Source organism: Thamnophis elegans, chromosome 8 (genome assembly GCF_009769535.1).
Source record: "Thamnophis elegans isolate rThaEle1 chromosome 8, rThaEle1.pri, whole genome shotgun sequence".
NCBI classification, from domain to species: Eukaryota; Metazoa; Chordata; class Lepidosauria; order Squamata; family Colubridae; genus Thamnophis; species Thamnophis elegans.
The window spans coordinates 1328411-1351213 of record NC_045548.1 but is presented as its reverse complement, the minus strand read 5'-3'; the positions used below and the strand labels follow the sequence as shown (position 1 = coordinate 1351213).

Here is a 22803-nt window from a genome sequence, read left to right as displayed (position 1 = left end):
TTATACTCCAAAAAATACCGTAAGTCGTCAAGCTAGAGATTGGAAGACTCTGATTTCTAGTCCCACTTAAAACCAGCTGGGTGATCTTGGCCTGCCATTCTCTCCCAGCCCTAGAAAGGAGACAAAGGCAAACTGTTTCTGAAAAATCAGGAAAACTGCAGGGACTTGTCCAGGCAGTCACCAGAAGCCTTGAAGGCCCAGATACATACATACAAAAAAAAAAAAAGATTAGTAAGCCAAGAAAATTATCTGGATGAGTGTACTTACCCTTCAATAAGGTGTTTGATTAAGTTGACCATCGCCTCTCTCTTGATAAAAATGGAACAATGAATACGGGAAGGTTCCAATTCCAAAGAGATTTACAATTGGTTGACCTGCAATACCCCCCATAGGGTCCTTAATGGGTTTGTGTCTACATAGAAAGAGAGGAGCAGTGGGATACTCCATGGCTTTGTTTTGGGCCAAGCTAGCTATCCAAGCTCCGGATCCCATCCTTGAAACAATGTCCGCTAATGGGTGGAGAAAGGATTTGCCTTCCGTGTTGTGACATCTGACCAGAGGTGGGTTCCTACCACTTCGCACCTATTCGGTAAAACCGGTTCGTCAAATCTACCGAACCGGTTAGAAGAGGTTCCACCAGTGGACCCAGAAAGCAGGCCACACCTACAGAAGAGGTTCCAAAAATTTTTGAAACCCACCACTGGCAAGGATCTTGTAACTTGATAGCTTTAAGACTTGCTTCAATCCCAGAGTTTCTGAATAGCTACTTGGACCGACCTAAGTACTAATTCATAATTTCATATCTGGTCACATGGGCGGCAAGTCACTCCCATCTGATCACATGGGTGGCAAGCCACTCCCATAAAGGAGGCCACACCCACAGAGTAGGTTCCAACAATTTTTGAAACCCACCACTGCATCTGACCTTTGGAAGAGGCTCTCCTGCCAGGTTTGTATTGCTCTGACTCTGCGGATCATTAAGAGAGTCTTGAAGACTGGATTACTCCTCCACGATCTGGGATCTGTAGTTTTCCTTGGATAAACGTGTACTATCGGGCCTTGTCCTTTTCTGTTTTTTTTAATCAGGCCATCTTATTCTGCAGTCTTGACTGGTCATTTTTATCACAAGCCACCCAGAGGTTGATTGAGTTAGGCAGCTGGGTAAATCTGATTTCACAAAATAAATACATAAAATGCTGCGTAGATGTTTCACTTCGTTATTTCTCGATAGGGGTTGTTTTCAAAGTGTTACAAAAAAGAAATCAAAGATTTATATTGCTGTATTGCATTCACAGTTGAAAGCTAGAAAATTGGCTCAGGATGGTGGCCATTTTCAAATTAGCGTCTCTCACTATCCACACTCAGCCCCCCCCCCACCCCACGTTTCCCCTTACAGGTTTTTGTCATCTAATTTCAGACTCAGACTTCTGAGTTACTCAACATATACTGCCTGTCAGGTCCCAAACAAATCCTATTTTACACCTTCCCAGAAGGCAAGAAAGTTAATAGATTTACTGAGAAAGCTGCAATATAAGAGTGATGAATTGCAATTGCCATGGTGAGACCAAAATGGTGTACATTTCATCGATAACATAGGTCTGCAAAAAAAACATTTCCGAGACCTGTTTTGGTTATTCCACGTAATCTTTATGTTTTTTGGTGCGCTGAATCCGAAAATGACCTCCGTTTTGTCATAGGGCATCACGTTTCCTGACAATTTAGGTAACTATGTTAAATAAGGCAATACCTCAAAATAAATGGAAATAGACTTATAAAATTAAAGTTTTATTACAATATTTTCATGAAAATCCTTTTTTGAACTGAAATGAGCTCACCTACACACACTAAACTCGATTCTTCTTCCTTGTGAGGCTCCTCTTGGTGCATTTATGCTTGAGAGTAGCATCTGGAATGTCTCTCTGAAGCATCCAACACTAGTCTGCATTGTAATGCTGCATTTCCCCTGGTATCTCCTTTCCATCTCTTTAATGTCTTGATGGAATCGTTCACCTTGTTCCTCACTCACAGCTCCCAAATTTTCAGGAAAGTAGTCAAGGTGGGACTGGAGGAAATGCACTTTCAAACTCATCAGGCAACCTAAAGCTTGAAATGCTTTCAGCATTCTTCCGACGATCTTTTTGTAGTGAGAATCTTTGTTATTGCCTAAAAATTTCCGTATGACTTCTTTAAATGCAATCCACCCTTCTTTTTGAGGATCCGTCATGGTATTGACAAACTTTTGATCAACTATAAGCCTTATAATGTCTGGTCTGACGAACACACCTTCCTTCAATTTTGCCTCCGACAGGCATGGAAACTTGGTGACCAAGTATTTGAAGCATTCTCCATCTCTTGGAAGTGATTTTACAAATAGCTTCATCAATCCCAAGTTTATGTGGAGAGGTGGTAGAAGAACTTTATGGGAAGGTACCAAAGTTTCTTGGAGGACATTTTTTTCACTGACTGTTAGTACCCTCGGCTGCCAACTCTTCTTAGTCCAGTGATTTTGTTGGTCTCGACTGTCCCATAGACACAGAAAACAAGGGTATTTGGTATACCCAGCTTGTTGCCCAAGCAGCATGCACAAGACCTTGAAGTCCCCACACACTTGCCAACCATGGTCTTCATATTTAAGTTTAAGAAGAACCAATTCCAAGTTCTCGTAGGTTTCCTTCAAGTGTACGGAATGACCTACAGGTATGGAAGCGTAAAAACTGTTGTGGAGCAAAACTGCTTTGAGACTTCTTTTTGAAGAATCTATAAAAAGTTACCACTGCTCTGAATCATATTGGATTTTAAATTGACCCATCAGACCCTCGACATTGATGCAATAAACCAACTTGTCTTCCTGGGCGAAGTAAGGAACAAACTCCTTTTCACGATGTCTGAACCATGAAGATGACACTCCTGGCAACAATAAATTCCTGTTTTTCAGCCTTGATCCGAGTAACTCAGCGGCATCTTTGGGAAGATTCAAGTCTCTTACCAAATCATTCATCTCCTCCTGAGAAAACAATTTTGGTCTTGTATCATCTTCAAAGTCAGAACTTGATTCGTCATCTGGTTCAGGTATGACTTCACCTTCATCGGAGCTAGGTATCTCTTCCAAGGTAGCAGGGGGCTTGGGTACTGGTATATCTGTGCCATGGGGGATGGGACGAATTGCTGAGTGAAGATTGGGGTATGAAATGGAATGCTTCAATTTGGAATTAAACTCTTTCACATCACATGAACAAAAGTAACAGTCATCACTATGGTTCTTTTGCTCTCGCCAAATCATAGGAATCCCATAACGGAAAGATTTTTTCTTACCCTTGAACCAGTTTTGGAGGTCCTCAACACACCGTTTGCACACTTTACGCCCAAACTTTATCTTGATCTCCAATTTTTAGTCCAAAATATGCAAGACTTTTTTTCACAAAGTCTGTAATATTCTGCTGTTGCTTCAACACTGTATATTTACCACAGATGAAACAGAAACTGGCAAATTAATACACTTTCCCAGAGCCATAACCTAACAGTTGAAGAATGACGAGCTAACATGAATTGCGATGAAAAAGTGTGAAGAGAACCTGATGATTCGTGCACAAGTGTGGCATGCAGGAGAGAGCAGCTCTGTGTCTGTACACAAGATGTCACAATGCTGGCCACACCCCCTGCACTGACCGGAGATGCTGCTATCCGCCCTGCGTCTCCCTCCCACTGGATTCTTCAGGAAAGATTCACCCCTTCTAGCATTAGAAGCACAGACTTAAAACTTGCTTAGCTTATGTATATATTGCTGATAATACAGCAATGCTATAGTGCTATATTTTTTGTACATAACTCGGACAAACCCTTTAAGGTTTCATTTGGCATTTTATATCTTAAATGCACTTATGTGAATTAGTTAATAGTAATTTGGACTTTAAATTTGGTTAAAAACCCATAATATAAAAAAAAATACCAAAAATTAAAAAAAAATGATAAATTTGAAGACAATTTTGCATGTTGTGGCAAATCATGACGTCTAGGAGTTTTTTCAATATTTTATTCGTTTTCAGCACACCAAAATATATTAGAAATTAGATGGAAATAATCAAACAGCTTTTTAGTTGCAGACCTGTGTAATAATAGAAAATAAATGGTGTTTGCACACTATGTGAAGATGCTGTAAGTATAAACCCTTCTCGTTTTTATTATAAACTCTATCTAATATATTAATTTTAAATAGTAAAGCATTTGTAAAAGAATCCCTCACGCACAAAGAAACATTTATTTCCTAAGAAACAAGGAAATCAACGGATTCTGTGTAAACTACACCACCTACTGAAAGGATAAAATAATTGCTGTCAACCATTCCACAAACTGAATTGGATTTCTTTTAATTCTTCTATAAATGTGATTCTCGATCCTACCATTTAAGCTCATAGAGGAAGCAGCCTCCAGCTACAGCCAATCCAGGAGCCCATTTATCAGGGAAAGGCCAAAATCTGCTGGTGGTTGCTATTATGGACTGTGTGAATGCCTTTGGGGGAAGAGGAGTGGAGAGGGTGCCTAAAAGACAATCAGATGCATGAGGCGCTCCCAGTGGCCTAACAGTCAGAGAAATAAACTTAGAAAGGACCTGTCCTAATGAACCAAGCAGTTAAAAATGGCCCGAGGGAGGTTTGTGCCTTCAGAGTTGCAAGATTCAGTTAATGTAGTGTCACAATAAAGTAGAATTAGTTCATCTAATCCTGTTTCCTCTTTGGTTTACCTGGGAGGACTGACAGTTGCATATCTAATAGGATCAAAGTTGTGGTAGACAAAGGCCATAATTTGTTCCCTACCAGCAATCGAAGGACAAGAGAGATCATTTCTGTCAATGCTAAATTTTCAGCGGCTGTTCTGAATCAGACCAAGGAACATCAGTTTCTCACTTTTAGTATTGGAGACAACCAGAGATAGATCTACTTTGAACATCAATATATGAACTGCCTTGTCAGGGGCGTCTGAGGCGGCCCAAGTGCTCTGCCAGCAAAAATGTGCTCTCAAGCTCTGCTTCAGACTGCAACGGCCTCTGCCAGTGAAAATGGAGCCTCCAAGGGCCACATGTGGCCTACATGAGTTCCGTTTCTGGCTGTAATAGTCTCCTGCAACCCTCGAAAACGGAACTCGCGAGGGCCGCATGTGACCCTCCTGAACTCTCATTTTCGCTGGCAGAGGCACTGCAGGCCGGTCTTTTGCTGTTTCCAGGGTGGCCCCATGGGCCAGCTCGAAACCCCCCATGGGCCGGATCTAGCCTGCAGGCCTTGAGTTTGACACACCTGCTATAGACATTAGCAGAGCCCTTCTGTGGGACAAAACAAGTGGTCTTCATGGTCCCAGCCATGAATAGGAATCCTTTTAACTACACCTATGCCTAATAAGATCCACTGCTCTTAATTCCCCAAAACAGTACCTCCTGGCCCATGATCTTCTCACATTAGCTCTAGAAGACCGAGACATCTTAAAGAACAGATTTTGAAAGCGCAGAAGAAGAAAAATCCAGAGGGAAATTAAATCATAACACTAGGATGTATATTCTGCCTTTGTTTCACTTGTACTCTGAAAGTTCTGGGTGAATATGGTATTTAATCTTCTGGCTTTAAAGGTTCCCCTTGCATGTATGTGCTAGTCATTCCTGACTCTAGGGGGTGGTGCTCATCTTTGCTTCAAAGCCGAAGAGCCAGCGCTGTCCGAAGATGTCTCCATGGTCATGTGGCCAGCATGACTAAACGCCAAAAGCGCATGGAACACACCAAGGTGGTCCCTATTTTTCTACTTGCATTTTTACATGCTTTCGAACTGCTAGGTTTATAGAAGCTGGGACAAGTAATGGGAGCTCACTCCGTGACACGGCACTAGGGATTCGAACCGCCGAACTGCCAACCTTTCTGATCGACAAGCTCAGTGTCTTAGCCACCGAGCCACGCCGTCCCACCTTCTGGCCTTACCTACCCATTATTCCCGGAGTCTCTCGTACCTAAACCCATTTAATTCCATTGTACCATGTGCAATGACAACGAAGTAAGCTAAACTGTTTGTAAGGAGGTATTGTAGATAAGGCTCCTGGCTTACCACATGCGCAACTAAATCATGGCATGCTTTAAATCCTATAGCATTTCATTCAGAAGTCACACATGACTATAGCGGCAGTTGGGCAGCATATAAATTTAATAAATTATTATTATTATTAATCTTGATAATTAAGTTCTCTCTCTTTAATACAACAATTTGAAAATCATTAACCTAAGATTTGTAAGAGAATGGATGATAATACTAGGACTCTCCCTTGCCATCCAATGTAGCGTATTCCAGAAATTTTTTAAAAAGTACATACAGTGTTTGAAAATGCATTAGAGGGTTTTGAACCTGAAAATCTCCATTTCAAGTTTGTAATGCCACTTCCAGTGTCAGTCATTTCGAAAGCTTGGAACCATTGCATTTCAAGGGCAAAATATGGTATTTTGAGACAAAATGCCTTCAAAGCGCTTAAGGCAATTTTGCTTTTGGGACAAGCATGCTTCACCCTCAGGATGGATACTTTCAACTTGAAATGGTTTGAATTTGAATGGGTTTTTTTTACATTCCTAAAACATACAGGTTTAGTATCTGAGATATATTGTTTTTAGGTTTTTATGGCAACCAGATACAAACAGAAGGAAAATTAATCTTCTCTGCTAGCTTTTTCCATATCCAAATTCCTGTGTCCCCTTCTTCTATATAGCCATAGCAGAAAAAACAGTTCCATTTAAAAAAAAGAGAGAAATGGATCACAAGTATCACGAATAAGTGCTACATCCCCAATTCAGCTTCCTAAAATCCTTCTTTAAGAATACCACTCCATAGAAAGTCAAGCACAGGACTTTTCTAGTCTCTCTCTTTTTTTTTTTTCACCCATAGACCAGTGGTTCCCAAACTTGGCAACTTTAAGACTTGTGGACTTCAACTCCCAGAATTCTCCAGCCAGCATTCTGGCTGGAGAATTCTGAGAGTTGAAGTCCACAAGTCTTAAAGTTGCCAAGTTTGGGAACCACTGGCATAGACTATAGCCAGGCTGATTATGCTGTAGATGAGCTTTCTGTTCCGGTAGGACCTGCGTTTTCCAAATATTCCAAATTAACATCCAGGGTGCCGTATACCAAACGCAGTACGTTCAAGACCTTCTCTTGTATGAAGTCCACTTGCTCCGCAGGACAGTAGTCATCCAAGCTGGATCTGGGAACACCAAAATTTAACACGTTTTAAGTTTATTTCAAAAGAGCAGCCTTTCCTGCTGATCTTCAAAGGTACAGTTTCATCCTTATTTTCCCTCCTTCATTTCGCAGTATCAGCTTTCATGCAAATGTTCTTTATTCACCCACAAAGCTTAGCCTGCAATGATTAAAAAAAACAACACCCACCACCCTCTGTCCCATTGATCTTCTCAATGGGGAAGCGCAGACAAGTTTTCAAAGAGTCTCAGGGTGGCCTTGGTCTAAAATGGAAACGCTCTTTCTGTTTCCTGAAATATATAACTGGTTAGCTGGAGCTCCAGAGATTTCAGCCAGACAGCTACTGGGGTGGGAGTGACATTTAAGCAGCTTACTCGAAATAGGGGGAGATTTCAAATAATTGCTATCATCTTCTTTCATTGCCCAAATAGCGTTTTAAACGATAGGCTCACTGCTTATTTAGTCAGTTTGTCTGGCTATCCTATGCTTAAGTCACCGTGCTCCATTTCCCCATCATTGGAGACGATGCGAGTATTTCTCAGCCAGACAGTTACTCAAGAATTGAAAGATGGAAGCATTAACAATCAGACAATTTGGGTTAACACAGCTGAGCAATCAGCGGCTGGGCAAAAACTCAAGGAGGTTTCAAATGAAATCCATTGACAGCATCTCCTACATGTTTATTTGAGCATCTCCCATTAATGCTCATTTCTAACCTGAATATTTCATTCATCTCCATTTGCTAATTGTTTGAAATGCTACCTGGAATCATCAGTCAATCTTAAGAAACATACCTGCAAAATTCAAGAATAACTAGCACGATGCATTTAGATGTGATCCCCCCCCTCCCCGTTCTATAAATACCTTTCCCTTTTCTTTATCAAAAAAATATTATGGGAGGTACATATGCCGTCTCTCATTAAAAGTCATGCTTGATATCTTACTATTTTGATTTAGAAGTAACGGAAATGTTATTTCCTCTCTCTGCATCTGGCAACATCTACACCTTTTGAACCACTAAGTTCATCATACATTAAATCAGAATTAAACCAGCATGCACTAAATGAGAATACTGAATTAACTATAGTGGTAACTGTAGCATACAACTGTAACCATCACTCACAGCCAAAGCAAAGCTAATTAAGGCTTAGCGTAACATATGAACTAGGATACTAAGCCTTGAGAAGCATTTTGGGTGAGGCATGTTCAGCCTATCAAGCTGCATTGAAGATGCACTCACAATTAAACTTTCCAGAAGTTAGAGAAAAGCCATGGAGGGATACTTCAATATACGATTACTATGGTGACATTATTATATGTGCGGAGATGGAAAGATTTTGATACTATCCACTATGGAAGAATGGTTGGTGAAATTGACAGAGATAAATAAATAAACTTTCTTAACTGAATAAAAAAATACTATCTATGTTTATTGGTGACTAGAAACCTCCTGTGGGCTTTTTGCAAAATATCATAAACATGATTTATCATAGAAAAAAAGAGTATTTTGATGCAACTTGAGAGAGAGAGAGAGAGAGAGAGAGAGAGAGAGAGAGAGAGAGGGAGGGAGGGAGGGAGGGAGGGAGGGAGGGAGGGAGGGAGGGAGGGAGGGAGGGAGGGAGGTGGTGGTGGTTTAAAATGTGTTTGTATTTCTAACTGCTATGAGAACACATTCTTTGGAACTATTTTCTTTCTTTTCTTTAAATTTGCAAGAAAAGAATTTTGTTTTTTTCAGCGTTTCACCGAAAATAAGACAGGGACTTATTTTCTTTCGACCCCGGAAATAAGCGCTTGGCCTTATTTTCGGGGAGGTCTCATTATTTTCGAGATGCAGGAGGAGACTGTGAGCGTGGTAACCTCATGGCTGCTGCTGTGTTGCAATATTTTCGGGAGGGCTTATTTTAGTGCATGTGCTCAAAAGCCCCCGGTTGGGCTTATTATCCGGGGAGGTCTTATTTTCGGGGAAAACAGGGCAGGCTTTCTTTCTTTTTCCTTTTTCTTATTTATATTAGTTTGCATTGGTTTTTTAACCTCCTTTTTAAAATGTTTTAATAAAAATTATATTTAAAAACATGAAACTTACCGGGCTATAGTCACAAGGGTTGGTTTCGGTAAGCTTCCCAAGAGATGCTGTATCGACTGTACGAAACTCTCTATCTCCTCTTCGGTGCTAACATGATGAGGTATTTCTGAGTAATCACATGTAAGGCCAGCCTGATGAACCTGGTAAATGAATGACACACATTTGTTTGCTCAAGAACTCCCTCTCCAAGCAAATTAAGAAGCAAATTCCGTATAGGTGATAAGAGAAAATCCTTAAAAGAACTTAAAAAACTTTAAAAAAAATATAATTTATTTTTATTTTCAAAACAAACACAACACATAAAATCTTCCTTCTTTACATACTGTAGAAAGTGTATCAGTTGGTTACAAAAAGTTTTCATGCATCTCTTCCACAGCCATCAAGCATAATTCATATTAACTCAAGTATTTTAATTCAAATATTTATACATGTTACCCTTATCATACCTCCATTTTTATTTGACTATAATTGTTTAAACGTCATTCATCATAAAATATACCAAGATTTAATACACAACCACATACTGGCATTTCATTTAATATTTCTAAAATCCTCCAATAACACTGAATCCTTATATCCTATTCTAGCCAAACATCCTTAATATTTAGTAACAAACTTTTCTAATCCTCCTTTCCAGATCACTGTTTGCAATTTGCATCCAGTTTCTTTATATTGTACCCATACATATATATAGGTTGTCATCATTATCCCTCCTTTATTTGACTATATCCTGTATCATAACATTTTCCCCCTAATAATCAAAACTTAACTGTATCTAACTTAGTTCTTTTTTATTAATCTTTGTATATAATCCAAAAGGATTTCTAATCTTCCTTTCATGGATACCATTCAATATTCATATCCAATTATTACTTATCATAACACTACACATTGTATACATTATTATCATTGTCAATTATTTCTTTAACTATATCTATTATCACTAAATTTCACTATATTTAACTAGTTTTAAGTTATATTCTTCCATCTATCAACCTGTATCTTTCCAATAACAAAACAGTCTCATATCTTCTGCCATTTGTGGTACCAATCGCCTAGTCATCCTCTTGATCACTTTGTATGGACTTCTCTTAGCCACTCCTTGCTTATCTCTCGTATAATCTTTCTGTTTCCTTATTCAGTTTGTCTTTGCCAGATCTCACTGCTTAGCAGAGTAAGAAAAATACTCAGAGATGATTTACACCCTGGTCAGTGTCTCTTTGTACTTCTACCATCAGGCAGAAGGCATCAAAGCATAGCCAGCCGAACAAACAGGTTTAAAGATAGTTTCTATCCTTGGGCTGTGAGACTTTTAAAATCCAACCACAATCACTCCATGCACACGCTAGTTTCTTTTTCTTTCTTTTTCCGTTTCTGTTATAATTTTGCACCAGTGAGGTTAAAACCAATTTCATTGTATTTAAGTACAATGACAATAAAGATTATACTTATACTTAAGACCTGATCTCCCAAGGATCCCCAGCCAGGATGATTACAAATGTTGTTGCATCTGCAGAATGCTTTAAAAATGGTTTGCTTGAGAAATAAGTATTAATTTTGCCAAAATTAAGCCAACTTTAGACCTTGGTTTATGAACTTGAGTTCTTTCAAACAAATCATAATTGTTTCAAAATTGCAGATTTGAAGAGCAACACTAAATTATGGTTGACTTAATTTTCACTTCTAATCTTACAGTTGAATGAATGCAAAGGAAGAGAGAAATTAATCTTGTTGTGATAAGTATAGGTTGAAATGCAACCAATATCTGTGGGTCAATATCTGCATGACAATATCATGGTCTGGAAATAAAAAAAAAAATGAATAGGCTTACCATCTCATAATCTGGAGTTCCCATTCGATCTTTCAAATTACGCACCAGTTGAACCAGAGGTTTCATTCTACATAGAATTAAAATATAAATTGTGCAATTAATATAATTAGGAAATGTTCTAGGCATAAACTCTAAGGAAGCTGGGGAAATTATGATACACAATATACTTCATTCTACAAATTGTATCCCTCTCTATTTTTAAAGTTTTACTACATTAAAATGACAACTGCAGATTTTTTCCAGAAAAAAAAGAAAATAGATCTTGGCATTAGGATGAAGCACCATTCTCTTTTAAGATATAATATAATAACAACTTAAGTTATTAAGTTATTAAGTAAATTATAGCTAGGCCTGATTTATTCATAAATGTGGACAAATTGTATAGCCTAGCCTCAATATTTAAATATATTTCCTACTTACAAAAATGTATTTTTTGAGGAAGTGTGGGATTTTGGTGTTGGTGGTTATATCTGTCCTATTTCTCCATAAAAAAATGCTTTGTGCTTTAAACTGTCCTGGTAATCAGTGGCTTTTAAAAACTCAGGTAAATATTTTCTGCCTCAGACTCTTTAAACAGGCTGGAACACTGGCAGACTTATCTGTGTGTACTTAATTTCTCTCTTTTGTTATTTATAACTTGCTATAGTGAGAACTATTGTGGAAACGTACAGGGCAGTAAGCCTGGCTCGAAGAAGGAACAGACATTAAATATGGAAATAAATCAATCTTCTGAAAGATTCATTGCAGTATATAAAGAAAGTTTGATGCATGATGATAGACTTGATACAAAAAATATGCCTTGTATGGAGAAATAAAAAAATTCTCGCAAAAATTCATCAAGTGTGAAGTTGTTCTCCCTCCAAAAATAACTGAGTTCCCAGAAAGGCTTTGTCTTTCAGTGTTTGTAAGATGCACCAGAGTATAAGACGCACTGAGATTTTGAAGAGGTAAAATTTAAAAATAAAGTTTTTGCCCTCCCTGGTCCCCAGGAGCAACTCTGCAGGCTTTTTTTCATTTTTTGTGAAAAAGGGGGCATGCAGAGAGTTTGGGAGGCCTGCAGAGGGCAAAAAATGGCCCATTTTTCACACAAAAGGGCCCTATTTTGCAAAAACCAGGGTGTGCAGAGGGTTTGGGAGGCCAGTAGAGTGCTCCCAGGGGCTGCAGAGGACAAAAATGAGGAAAAAACAGGGCATGCAGAGAGTTTGGAAGGCAGCGTGCTCCTGGGAGGGCAAAACCAGCCTCGTTTTCATGAAAAACAGGCCCGATTTTTACTCGTTTTTGCCTTCCCAGCCTCCAAGGGGAATTTTGCAGGTCTCCCAAACCCTCTGCGCATCTCCATTTTTGTGAAAAACGGGATGCGCAGGGCAGGGTTTCAGGAAGCCAAAAATGCTGTATTCAGTGTATAAGACGCACCCAGGTTTTCGCCCTCTTTTTTGGGGGGAAAAGGTGCATCTTATACTCCGAAAAATGCAATACATCCCAGCATCATCTCCTCAAAGTCTAGTTCATAATAGACTCGGTGTCAGGAAGAGGGTTCGATTACAATACCCAGGATTTGCAGCCCATCGTTTCAGGTTTTCTTCGGTGTCATCATCACACAAATCAGCAAAAGCTGCTTCTAGATCTTCCAGCTGGTGTGTGCGGTTCTCTACGCAGTCGACCAACTCGTCCTTCAAATATAAAAGCAGAAAAGCACTAAGCCATTGTAGGAAGCCAGGAGGCCAGCTCTCCAGCTGAGAAAATGCGGTTATATTTTTGCTGCTGTAGATTAAAGGCCCTGCATAATCCTTCTGATTTTTTTCTTTCTTTCTCCAACTCTTTAATCCCTTTGTTTCGAGGTGGAGTCAGCGCAACTGAGTGGAACTGAGCATTTACTGGCCGGATGCCTTTCCGATGACTACACGGAGTTCACAGCACGTATTTTCTCTTTTTGTCCTGATAGAGAAACATTTGCTGCTGCCTAGGATTGAATTCTCAGCCTTCCAAGTGTTTTTCCCTCTAGGCCTCTGCGTTGCTCCAAAATCCTTTTGCATCAACTGCCCCAAATCTCCTTTGAAGCGAATTCAGTACTAGCGGCCATTCTTTAAAACAGGGGATGTCCTGGGCTGCATTAAGGAAATGGAGATAGTTTCTAGTCATGCTCCAAAACACATTCTGAGAATTATATGAAAGCGCCACCAAGAAGGCATCCCCTCTTTGTCCATTACCCCAATTCTAATCACTTCTCTTCCAAACATCTTACATTCTTCTTGAGATAAGCAATTTTGACAAACCACCTCCGCCATTCTCTACTGAGAATCACCAACATCCTACCTCTGACAAATTGCTTTTGGGCTTCTGAAAACTGTATAGTTCTTGTAAGAGTTTGTATTCTTCCTGTATAAATAAATCAAGAAACAAAAATGGTTATTCATAGCACACTGCAAGGTATATGCCAATAATCAAAATACCATTTATAGTCCTAAACTTGATTTATGGGAAATTGCCCCCCACCCCCTGCAAAAAAGAAAAATGCATCATCAAATATATACTTTGGGCACTTTTAGACATTTTATCTATTGTCTATATTAAAACCAAACGGCATAAAATCAGTTATTCTGGATTTTTCCATATACAGAGACCTATAAATTTTCATGTAGAATTCTTTTGCTACATTTTAAAATTTGCTTTATCCAGCTGAATCCAGCAGATTTTTATTATTTTGAATGCTTTTAAGCTGCTTCAGTCATAGGACTCCAAGCAGCATATAGCAGTATCTTTGAACAGTGCCGCTAAAATCGCACAGCAAAAAGTGTTACAATAGTAGTAACAATAGAAAAAACCTATCAACCATCCTTGTATCTGGTGGGAGGAGAGGTTCTCTTAGAAATGCTTGCGCCTGAATATCCTATCCTTGTGGGTAGCAAGAACTCTCTACAAGTATCTTGGACAAGAAGATACTTAGCTGTTCCCTAATCATGTCCCAAGCCATGATAACCAGCACCTTGGATTATATCCGCTACCTCATATTTAGTGGGAAGACAGTTAGCCTAGTTACCGGAAGTATCTTTACTAGAGACTCTATTGAAATCATAAGTCACAGAAGCAAACTCCTCCCTATAAAGCTGGTGCAATGAGTTGTGGTAATGCAGTATTGCAAGTTAACTCTGCCAACTGTCATCAGTTCAACCCTAACCGGCTCAAAGTTGACTCAGCCTTCCATCTTTCCAAGGTTGGCAAAATGAGAACCAGGATTGTTGAGGGCAATACGCTGACTAAGTAAACGGTTTAGAGAGGGCTATAAAAGCTCTGTGAAGTGGTATATAAGTCTAAGTGCTTCTGCTATTAATCCTTTTCTAATGCCAGTGTTGCATTGATGTCCCAGTTCATATAGTCTTATATGCACAACAGTGACCCAGGCAGAGGCAACTGAATTCAAGGTTTGTATACACCGGCCATCTAGCATGTCTGAAAGATTGAGTGAGGAATCATTACTACTACACATTAATGGAAAAGGCAGCGGGTAGAGTGGGAAACAGAAGTGATTATCTCCCAGGCAATTCAGTACAAGGACCAGACATTCATTCAAATGAGCAATTGGGCAGCACTCTGTCATCTGCCCTGAGAAACACTTCCCTACTCAGGTAGCAGCAATAATCTGGCATAATCTAGGCCTTTGGCTGAGCCCAAATAGCAATAGCAATTGCAGTTAGACTTACATACCGCTTCATAGGGCTTTCAGCCCTCTCTAAGCGGTTTACAGAGTCAGCATATCGCCCCCACAGTCTGGGTCCTCATTTCACCCACCTCGGAAGGATGGAAGGCTGAGTCAACCCTGAGCCGGTGAGATTAGAACCGCCAAACTGCAGATAACAGTCAGCTGAAGTGGGCTGCAGTTCTGCACCCTAACCACTGCGCCACCTCGGCTCTTGCAAGAACCAATGGGCAAGACTGGTGTTGTAGCTGGATAGTTACCTGTGTGTATATTTCTTTGAAAGGATTCTTAACTGAAAAGAAGTCCAAGTCGATATCTAAAACGTAAGCACTGCCCTTCTTCAGCACATGGAGAATGTCTCGCGCAAGTTCTGACATTTGATACCGGTGTTTTCCCGCGGAAGCAGATGCAGAGGGAACCCGGGAATTGCTCGGCTTCTCATGCCCAGAGATACCCTCCCCAAAGCCATCAGAGAGTCCAGCTGTGCAACTGTGGGTCGGGTCAGCAGAGTCTTTCGAGGAGGAGGCATCACCTGAGTCATCAACACTTAATTTGCACTTCTTAGCAGAATGTGGAGCTTGGCTGCCCTCCCAATCGCCGGCAGCTGTGGAGGGATTCACAAGGCGCACATCCAGGTGTAAAGGTTTTTTGTTCTCCAGCTGATCAGCCGGGACATAGAGACCATCAGAAAGGAAGTAAGCATCTGTGCTTGTAACCCTGGCAATAATAAAAGTTTATGGTTATTATCAGCTTATTTCTGGCAATATAAAAAAATTGACGGGCAACTCATGGCCGTGACCCGTCAAAACCGCGCTCGACTAAACCGCGCCCGATTAAACCGCGTCGCTGACATCATCAACAGGGCGACAACAGCCAGTGCGGAGAAAGAAGGGCGCTTTAAATAGCGCTTTGAAACCAAGCCGATTCAACTTAAGGTAAGGGTTAGGTTTAGGGTTAGGTTTAGGTTTAGGGGGGTTAGGTTTAGGTTTAGGGGTTAATTTTAGGTTTAGGGTTTACAGCGTGCTTCTGTCTCCGCGCTGTTGTCACCCTGTTGATGACGTCAGCAACGCGGTTTAGTCGGGCGCGGTTTAGTCGGGCGCGGTTTTGTGGTGGTACCACTCATGGCCACATACACTGGAAGGAATCACGGATCATAAGATAGAATTGAAACCAGAATTATCCTTATTAGGTATACTAGACCCAAAGATGGACAACAAACATCGATATATAATATTACACATACTAACTGCTGCTAGTATTTGCACAATATTGGAAACGAAAAACTACCCCCCCCCAACCGCCCGATGCAATGGTAATTAGGAAGATACTCGAATGTGCTGAAATGGACAGGATAACTATGGAGTTAAAAGAAAGAGAAGACTATTATAAAATTTGGAGTCGACGGCACAAGTGGCTGGAGAATAGAAGCCAAAACAAGGAATAGAAGTTTTAAGAACTATTGATTATAATATGAAGAAAAAAATTATGTATGTAAAATCTGATTATATGTATTATACTATCCTATTACAATATAACTATTACGTTAGTATTAGAATTCTTAAAATCTACGAGAAACCAATACCTGAGTAGTAAACTACAAATGCAGAATATACTGTAAAATTATATTATATTGTTATGTTGTGTTTTTTATCTGCTCGTATTTGTTTTTGTATTTTTTTCTTGTTTTTTTTTTCCTTTTCCTTTTTTCTTCTTTTTACTTGTGGTTTCTTAAACTTGAAAATATTCAATAAAAACTATACTTTTTTTAAAAAGGGATGGGCAACTCACGCATTTGCTGGCTGGGGAATTCTGGGAGTTGAAGTCCAGACATCTTCAAGTTGCCAAGGTTGAGAAACACTGCACTAACTCAAAATATACGTGCAAGCACACACACACACACAAACACATTCTAAAACAAATTCTTGGAATGCTGCAAAAAACCACATTCCCTTAGTTACCTTATTGTTGTAGTAGAGGCATCTTTGCCCACCAAAAAATGATGAGTCCCTTCCTCTATTTGCTGAGCCCAAGCTGGATGTAACCATATTACTTGTGAAAAATGACCAGCATAAACAGCAGGCATAATCCAGTTTTCAATACTTAACTCACTGTAAAAGAACAAAGGATAAACATGGGCTGAAATGTTCGAAAACCCTGGGTAGAAATGACATAATTGGAAAAAAAAAAAGCATTGTCAACATACTTGCCCTTATGAAAATAAGGCCTCCTAAGAAATATTCTTATGGATACTTGAGAGACCGCCTTCTGCCAATTACCTCCCTACGGCCTATAAGATCTCATAGGTTAGGCCTCCTCCGCATCCCATCGGCCAGCCAATGCCGGCTGGCAACCACAAGGAGGAGGGCCTTCTCAGTAGCGGCCCCGACCCTTTGGAACGAGCTCCCCGTAGAGATCCGCACCCTCTCCACCGTCCAGGCCTTCCGCATAGCCTTGAAGAACTGGCTCGCCCGTCAGGCCTGGGGATAAGGACCATTGCCCCGCCCGAATGTTGTATGCATGTTGTGTATTATTTTATTATGTGTTGTTGTTTTAGTATTGTATTGTTTTGTATTCCCCTCTCCCTGGTTTCTGTGAGCCGCCCTGAGTCCCCTCAGGGAAAAGGGCGGCCTACAAATAAAATCAATTCTAATTCTAATTCTAATTAATATTCCAATGGTTTTGTTAGATAAAAAAATCAGACAAAATCAGACGTGCTCAAAGATATTTTCTGAAAGTGAGAAACAGCATACATATAGGTAGTCCTTATGAAAGATCATTTGGTGACTATTTAAAGTTACAACAGACCCCCAAAAGTAGTTACAATTTGAAGACTTGAAGTTTTAACGCTAGCACTAATCCTGCTTAATGATCAGCATGACTTACGACACATAATAGTGTGTGTGTGTGTATATATATATATAGTGTATTGTACACACACACACAAAAAAAAGGCAGTAACAAAATTTTTATTTATATAGCCTTGGTGTGCAGAAAGCATTTGGTTAGTTCAATCAATGGCTAACTTTATTGGGTTTTCCCTCTAATAGATAACTAAATAATGAAACGTACAGAGAAGATGAACCAGTGAATCTGGTTTTCTCATTGTCTTTGCTTGTCAGGTCGTAAAAGGTGATAGCAATAGCAGTTAGCAATAGCAGTTAAGACTTATATACCGCTTCATAGGGCTTTCAGCCCTCTCTAAGCGGTTTACAGAGTCAGCATATCGCCCCCAACAACAATCCAGGTCCCCATTTCACCTCGGAAGGATGGAAGGCTGAGTCAACCCTGAGCCAGTGAGATTTGAACAGCCGAACTGCAGATAGTAGTCAGCTGAAGTGGCCAGCAGTACTCCACTCTAACCACTGCGCCACCTTGGCTCATGCAGCAACCTCGTGGTCACATGACCTCGGGACACCGCAACCATCATAAATATGAACCAGCTGCCAAGCATTGGAATTTTGAACACGTGACCACGAGGCTGCTACAAAGGTCATAACTATGAAACATGGTCATTTTTTTCAGTGCAGTTGTAACTTTGAAACGTGACTAAATGAACCGTTCTAAGTGGAGGACTACCTGTATATAGCGACAGGATCCTACTAAAAATGTCGCAATTGTAATGTTCCTATTCATCCTTCTCTGTGTGTATAGATATATCATATCTAGTGTATGCTAAATACTATATGCAAACAGTTTGCTCTTCAGCTCCCTGTAGCACACAGTCTTTCTATAAAGCATTTTTATAATTCTGGAAACCTCACACAGTTCTTTGAGCATTTGGATATACTTAGCACATAAAATCACAGGACTTGTAGCAGAAACAGTGTTCAGGGATCCTGTCTATTCTTCCGTTGTTAGGTCCGAGATATTCATTTCTACTTATTACGTTATCAAACAGCTTGCTACTCACCATTCATAAAGCCCTCCATGGTAGTGGATCTGACTATTTGAGAGACCGCCTCCTGCCAATTACCTCCCTGCGTCCCATCAGATCGCACAGAGTAGGCCTCCTCCGAATTCCATCCGCCGGCCAGTGCCGACTGGCGACTACGCGGAGGAGAGCCTTCTCAGTTGCAGCTCCGACGCTATGGAACAATCTCCCCGTGGAGATCCGCACCCTCACCACCGTCCAGGCCTTCCGCACGGCCCTCAAGATCTGGCTATCCCGTCAGGCCTGGGGATAAGACTTTACTCTTGCCCCTCCCGAATGTTGAATGAATGTTGTGTTTTTACCGCTAATTATTTCTACTCACATTTTATTTTTGTGTTTTGTCCTGCACTCCCCCCCCCCCCTATTATTGTAAGCCACCCTGAGTCCCCTCAGGGAAAAGGGCGGCCTATAAATGTCAATAAAATGGAAAAAAAATTGTGGTCCACCCTCATTTAATTTTGGGGCCTCCTTCTTTAAAAATGTACAAACTTCATCGTGTTTATGGAGATTCTCAGTCATCCGGATTCATGGTTATCCAAAAAATGCTTTTTTCAAGAGGCAACTGGACTTTCTGGTTTTTCTTTGAAGACATTTTGCTTCTCATCCAAGAAGCTTCTTCAGGTCTCCAATAAGCTTCTTGGATGAGAAGCGAAACGTTTTCCAAGAAAAACAAGAAAGTCCAGTTGCCTCTTGAAAAAAGCCCCTTTGGGACTTCAGCATGTTGTTCTTCATAAAGCCACAGAATTGACTTTTCAGAAATAAGAACTATTCTCAGAAACTTCTCAGAAACCAGCAGGATGGATAGTTCCATCCTAAGTCTTAGATAAGTGGAATTCTTAGTACGGACGTCAGATGCCCCCCTCTGGCCATTTAGGTACAAGACATACACACAATCATAAAGCTTAAAAAGAATGTAAATGTTTCGCCCCACATGACTTCGTTATTTGATTATGTCATGTGAGCCGATAAAAATAAAGGAGAGACAGAATATCGTGATATATGAAACAGATTTTACCAACGGTTGGAATTGAGAGGTGGGAGCTGGAACAGGAAATAAAACAGGATTTCTTGACTCCAAATGTGTTGTAATATGTGTAAATATAAATGAGTATATTGGGCAGAATGATTGTATATAATTAGTGATGTGTGATGAATATGTATGTATGTATGTATGTATGTATGTATGTATGTATGTATTTAGTGTCACAACCCCTGGTATGCTCAAATATGGGAGGAAGCACAAATTTATTTATTTATTTATCAGCACAAATACAACACAAATGTAACAAAGGCAACAGTAAAAATATTGGGTTTCTGTCTGGATGGTCTCTTGTGACGAGCCGATGGACAGAGAATGGAAGCAGTGGACTTCCTCCCATGTTTGGGCATACCAGGGGTTGTGACACTAAATGCATACCTACTTCCCTGGCTCAGCTGATAAGGAGGAGAACCTTGTGGCTTAGTGGTTAACACAACTGCTTAATATGTAATACAGCCCAGGTTCGAATCCCAGGAAGAGTATTGCTAGCTGATGAGAGCTAAATAGCTTGAAATAGATCTATACTAGTCTCCCTTTATTTATTTATCAGCATAAATATAACAAATGTAACAAAAAAGGCAACAGTAAAAAATATTGGGTTTCTGTCTGGATGGTCTCTTGTGACGAGCCTAATGACAGAGAGTGGAAGTGTGACCTTCCTCCCATACTTGGGCATACCAGGGGTTGTGACTTTAAAGTATATACCTCCCACCCTGGCTGGCTGATAAAGGAGTCGTTCTCTGTAGCTCAAATGGTTAACTCCCTGCCTGGGAGGCAATAGAGCACAGGTTCGATTCCCAAAAACTTGGGTATGGCTAGCTGATGAGAGCTAAATAGCTTGAAATAGATCTATACTAGTCTCCCTTTATTTATTTATCAGCACAAGTATGGTCACACTGTGTCCGATATTTTAATATGAAATGAATTAAAAAATGTTAAAGAAAGTAATGTGAGCTGAGAGTTTTTTTGTCACATCTCTTACGTAATTTCAACGCCCTCCAAGAACAAAGCATACAAAAACTCTTCCCCAACAGCTAAATTTAAGCTAAAATTCTGACCCAGTCCACAAAACGGGCACCGTCGTACCTGAACAGAGCCTCCTTGTCGAACACAGTATCTGCCGGCATGCCCAGTGGAATGAGGAGATCTGGGTGCGAGTCCAGGTGGACAAAGCTGATGTTGCTAGCAGGAAGATGCTTTGAGCCAATGGCTCGGTAAATGAAAGGGAGAACCTGGAACGACACCATTGCAGATGTTTCAGTGCACGAAAAAACTATGGATAAACTTTATGATTCATCAGGTTTGCAAGGAATGTCATCAGAGAGAAGGACAACGGGGGTGCCTGGAAATAATTGGCTTTGTCCCAATCATCTCAACCTTGGCCACTTGAAGATGTCCCGGACTTCAACTCCCAGAATCCCCCAGCCATCTTTTCTAGCTGCTGACATTTGAGTCTGGTGGAGGAATTCTGGGAGTTGGAGTCCACGCTTGTTCTAGTTCAGTGTTTCTCAACCTTGGCCACTTGAAGATGTCCCGGACTTCAACTCCCAGAATCCCCCAGCCATCTTTTCTAGCTGCTGACATTTGAGTCTGGTGGAGGAATTCTGGGAGTTGGAGTCCACGCTTGTTCTAGTTCAGTGTTTCTCAACCTTGGCCACTTGAAGATGTCCTGGACTTCAACTCCCAGAATCCCCCAGCCATCTTTTCTAGCTGCTGACATTTGAGTCTGGTGGAGGAATTCTGGGAGTTGGAGTCCACGCTTGTTCTAGTTCAGTGTTTCTCAACCTTGGCCACTTGAAGATGTCCGGGACTTCAACTCCCAGAATCCCCCAGCCATCTTTTCTAGCTGCTGACATTTGAGTCTGGTGGAGGAATTCTGGGAGTTGGAGTCCACGCTTGTTCTAGTTCAGTGTTTCTCAACCTTGGCCACTTGAAGATGTCCGGGACTTCAACTCCCAGAATCCCCCAGCCATCTTTTCTAGCTGCTGACATTTGAGTCTGGTGGAGGAATTCTGGGAGTTGGAGTCCACGCTTGTTCTAGTTCAGTGTTTCTCAACCTTGGCCACTTGAAGATGTCCGGGACTTCAACTCCCAGAATCCCCCAGCCATCTTTTCTAGCTGCTGACATTTGAGTCTGGTGGAGGAATTCTGGGAGTTGGAGTCCACGCTTGTTCTAGTTCAGTGTTTCTCAACCTTGGCCACTTGAAGATGTCCGGGACTTCAACTCCCAGAATCCCCCAGCCAGCATTCGCTGGCTGGGGAATTCTGGGAGTTGAAGTCCCGGACATCTTCAAGTGGCCAAGGTTGAGAAACACTGGCCTAGACTCAACAACCACCACCAGTGGTGCGAATTCTTTGGAGCCGCTCCCCAATTGCACAACGCCGAAGGGGCGACGAAGCCAGTGGCCCGGCCGGCCTTTTAACTTACATCGTGGTGATCTTCCACCACCCATACGGGCAACTTCGGGTAGGTGCGGAGGGAGCCGCTTCCCCCGCTGCTGCTCTCGTGCCCGGCGCTCTGCGCTTCCCCGCCGCCGCCGCCGCTGCTACTCATTGTAACCCTCTTAACAGGCGATGGAACGTTCGGACGCCGAAGGTTCTAAAATGGAACGCCGAGACACTCCAGCATCGAACGCTGGGAAACGCAACGTTCTAAGGCCGGAATCCGAACCCTGATTGCCTTCCAAAGACAACGAGGGGGGGGGGGGAAGACGCGTGTAGGCGTGACACACACACACACACAGGGTATCTTGGGAAAGGAAAGGAGGGGGAGGATGAGCAAGGAGTAGTAACCCATTTGTAGGACAGGGAATCTTGGCTGCCAGGAATCTCCAAAATATTGCAGCGTCGTTAATCATTAATTCATTCATCCTAAGTTTCCCTGGCTCTTTTTTTTTCCTCCTTTACTAGAAAAAAAATAAACATTCCCCCCCCCCATTGAGCTTCCGTTTGGATCTCATGCACGCTCCTCCTTCCAAGTGTTTTCTTCCGGGGTCAGGGTTTTTTTG

The 22803-nt window shown here is 41.1% G+C and overlaps 1 protein-coding gene across 1 annotated transcript; it reads right to left on the bottom strand.

The window, feature by feature from the left end:
* Positions 1-6976: 6976 nt before the first annotated feature.
* Positions 6977-22641, bottom strand: C8H5orf22 (chromosome 8 C5orf22 homolog). Its single transcript, XM_032223176.1, has 9 exons — positions 22224-22641; positions 20882-21027; positions 16784-16933; positions 15086-15542; positions 13445-13507; positions 12680-12801; positions 11132-11198; positions 9301-9440; positions 6977-7221 (listed from the first exon to the last, which is right to left on the bottom strand). The coding sequence occupies exons 1-9, from the start codon at positions 22347-22349 to the stop codon at positions 7065-7067; spliced, it is 1428 nt and encodes a 475-aa protein (XP_032079067.1). The 5' UTR covers positions 22350-22641; the 3' UTR covers positions 6977-7064.
* Positions 22642-22803: the final 162 nt, after the last annotated feature.

What these genes read in the sequence shown, in the direction of transcription:
- C8H5orf22 (XM_032223176.1), bottom strand. Translation starts at nt 22,349, where the DNA reads ATGAGTAGCAGCGGCGGCGGCGGCGGGGAAGCGCAGAGCGCCGGGCAC. An exon ending in GACAAGGAGGCTCTGTTCAG is followed by an intron (nt 16,934 to 20,881) that starts GTACGACGGTGC and finishes GTTCTTTTACAG; the next exon opens with TGAGTTAAGTATTGAAAACT. An exon ending in ACCCTTGTGACTATAGCCCG is followed by an intron (nt 7,222 to 9,300) that starts GTAAGTTTCATG and finishes TGGTGTTCCCAG; the next exon opens with ATCCAGCTTGGATGACTACT.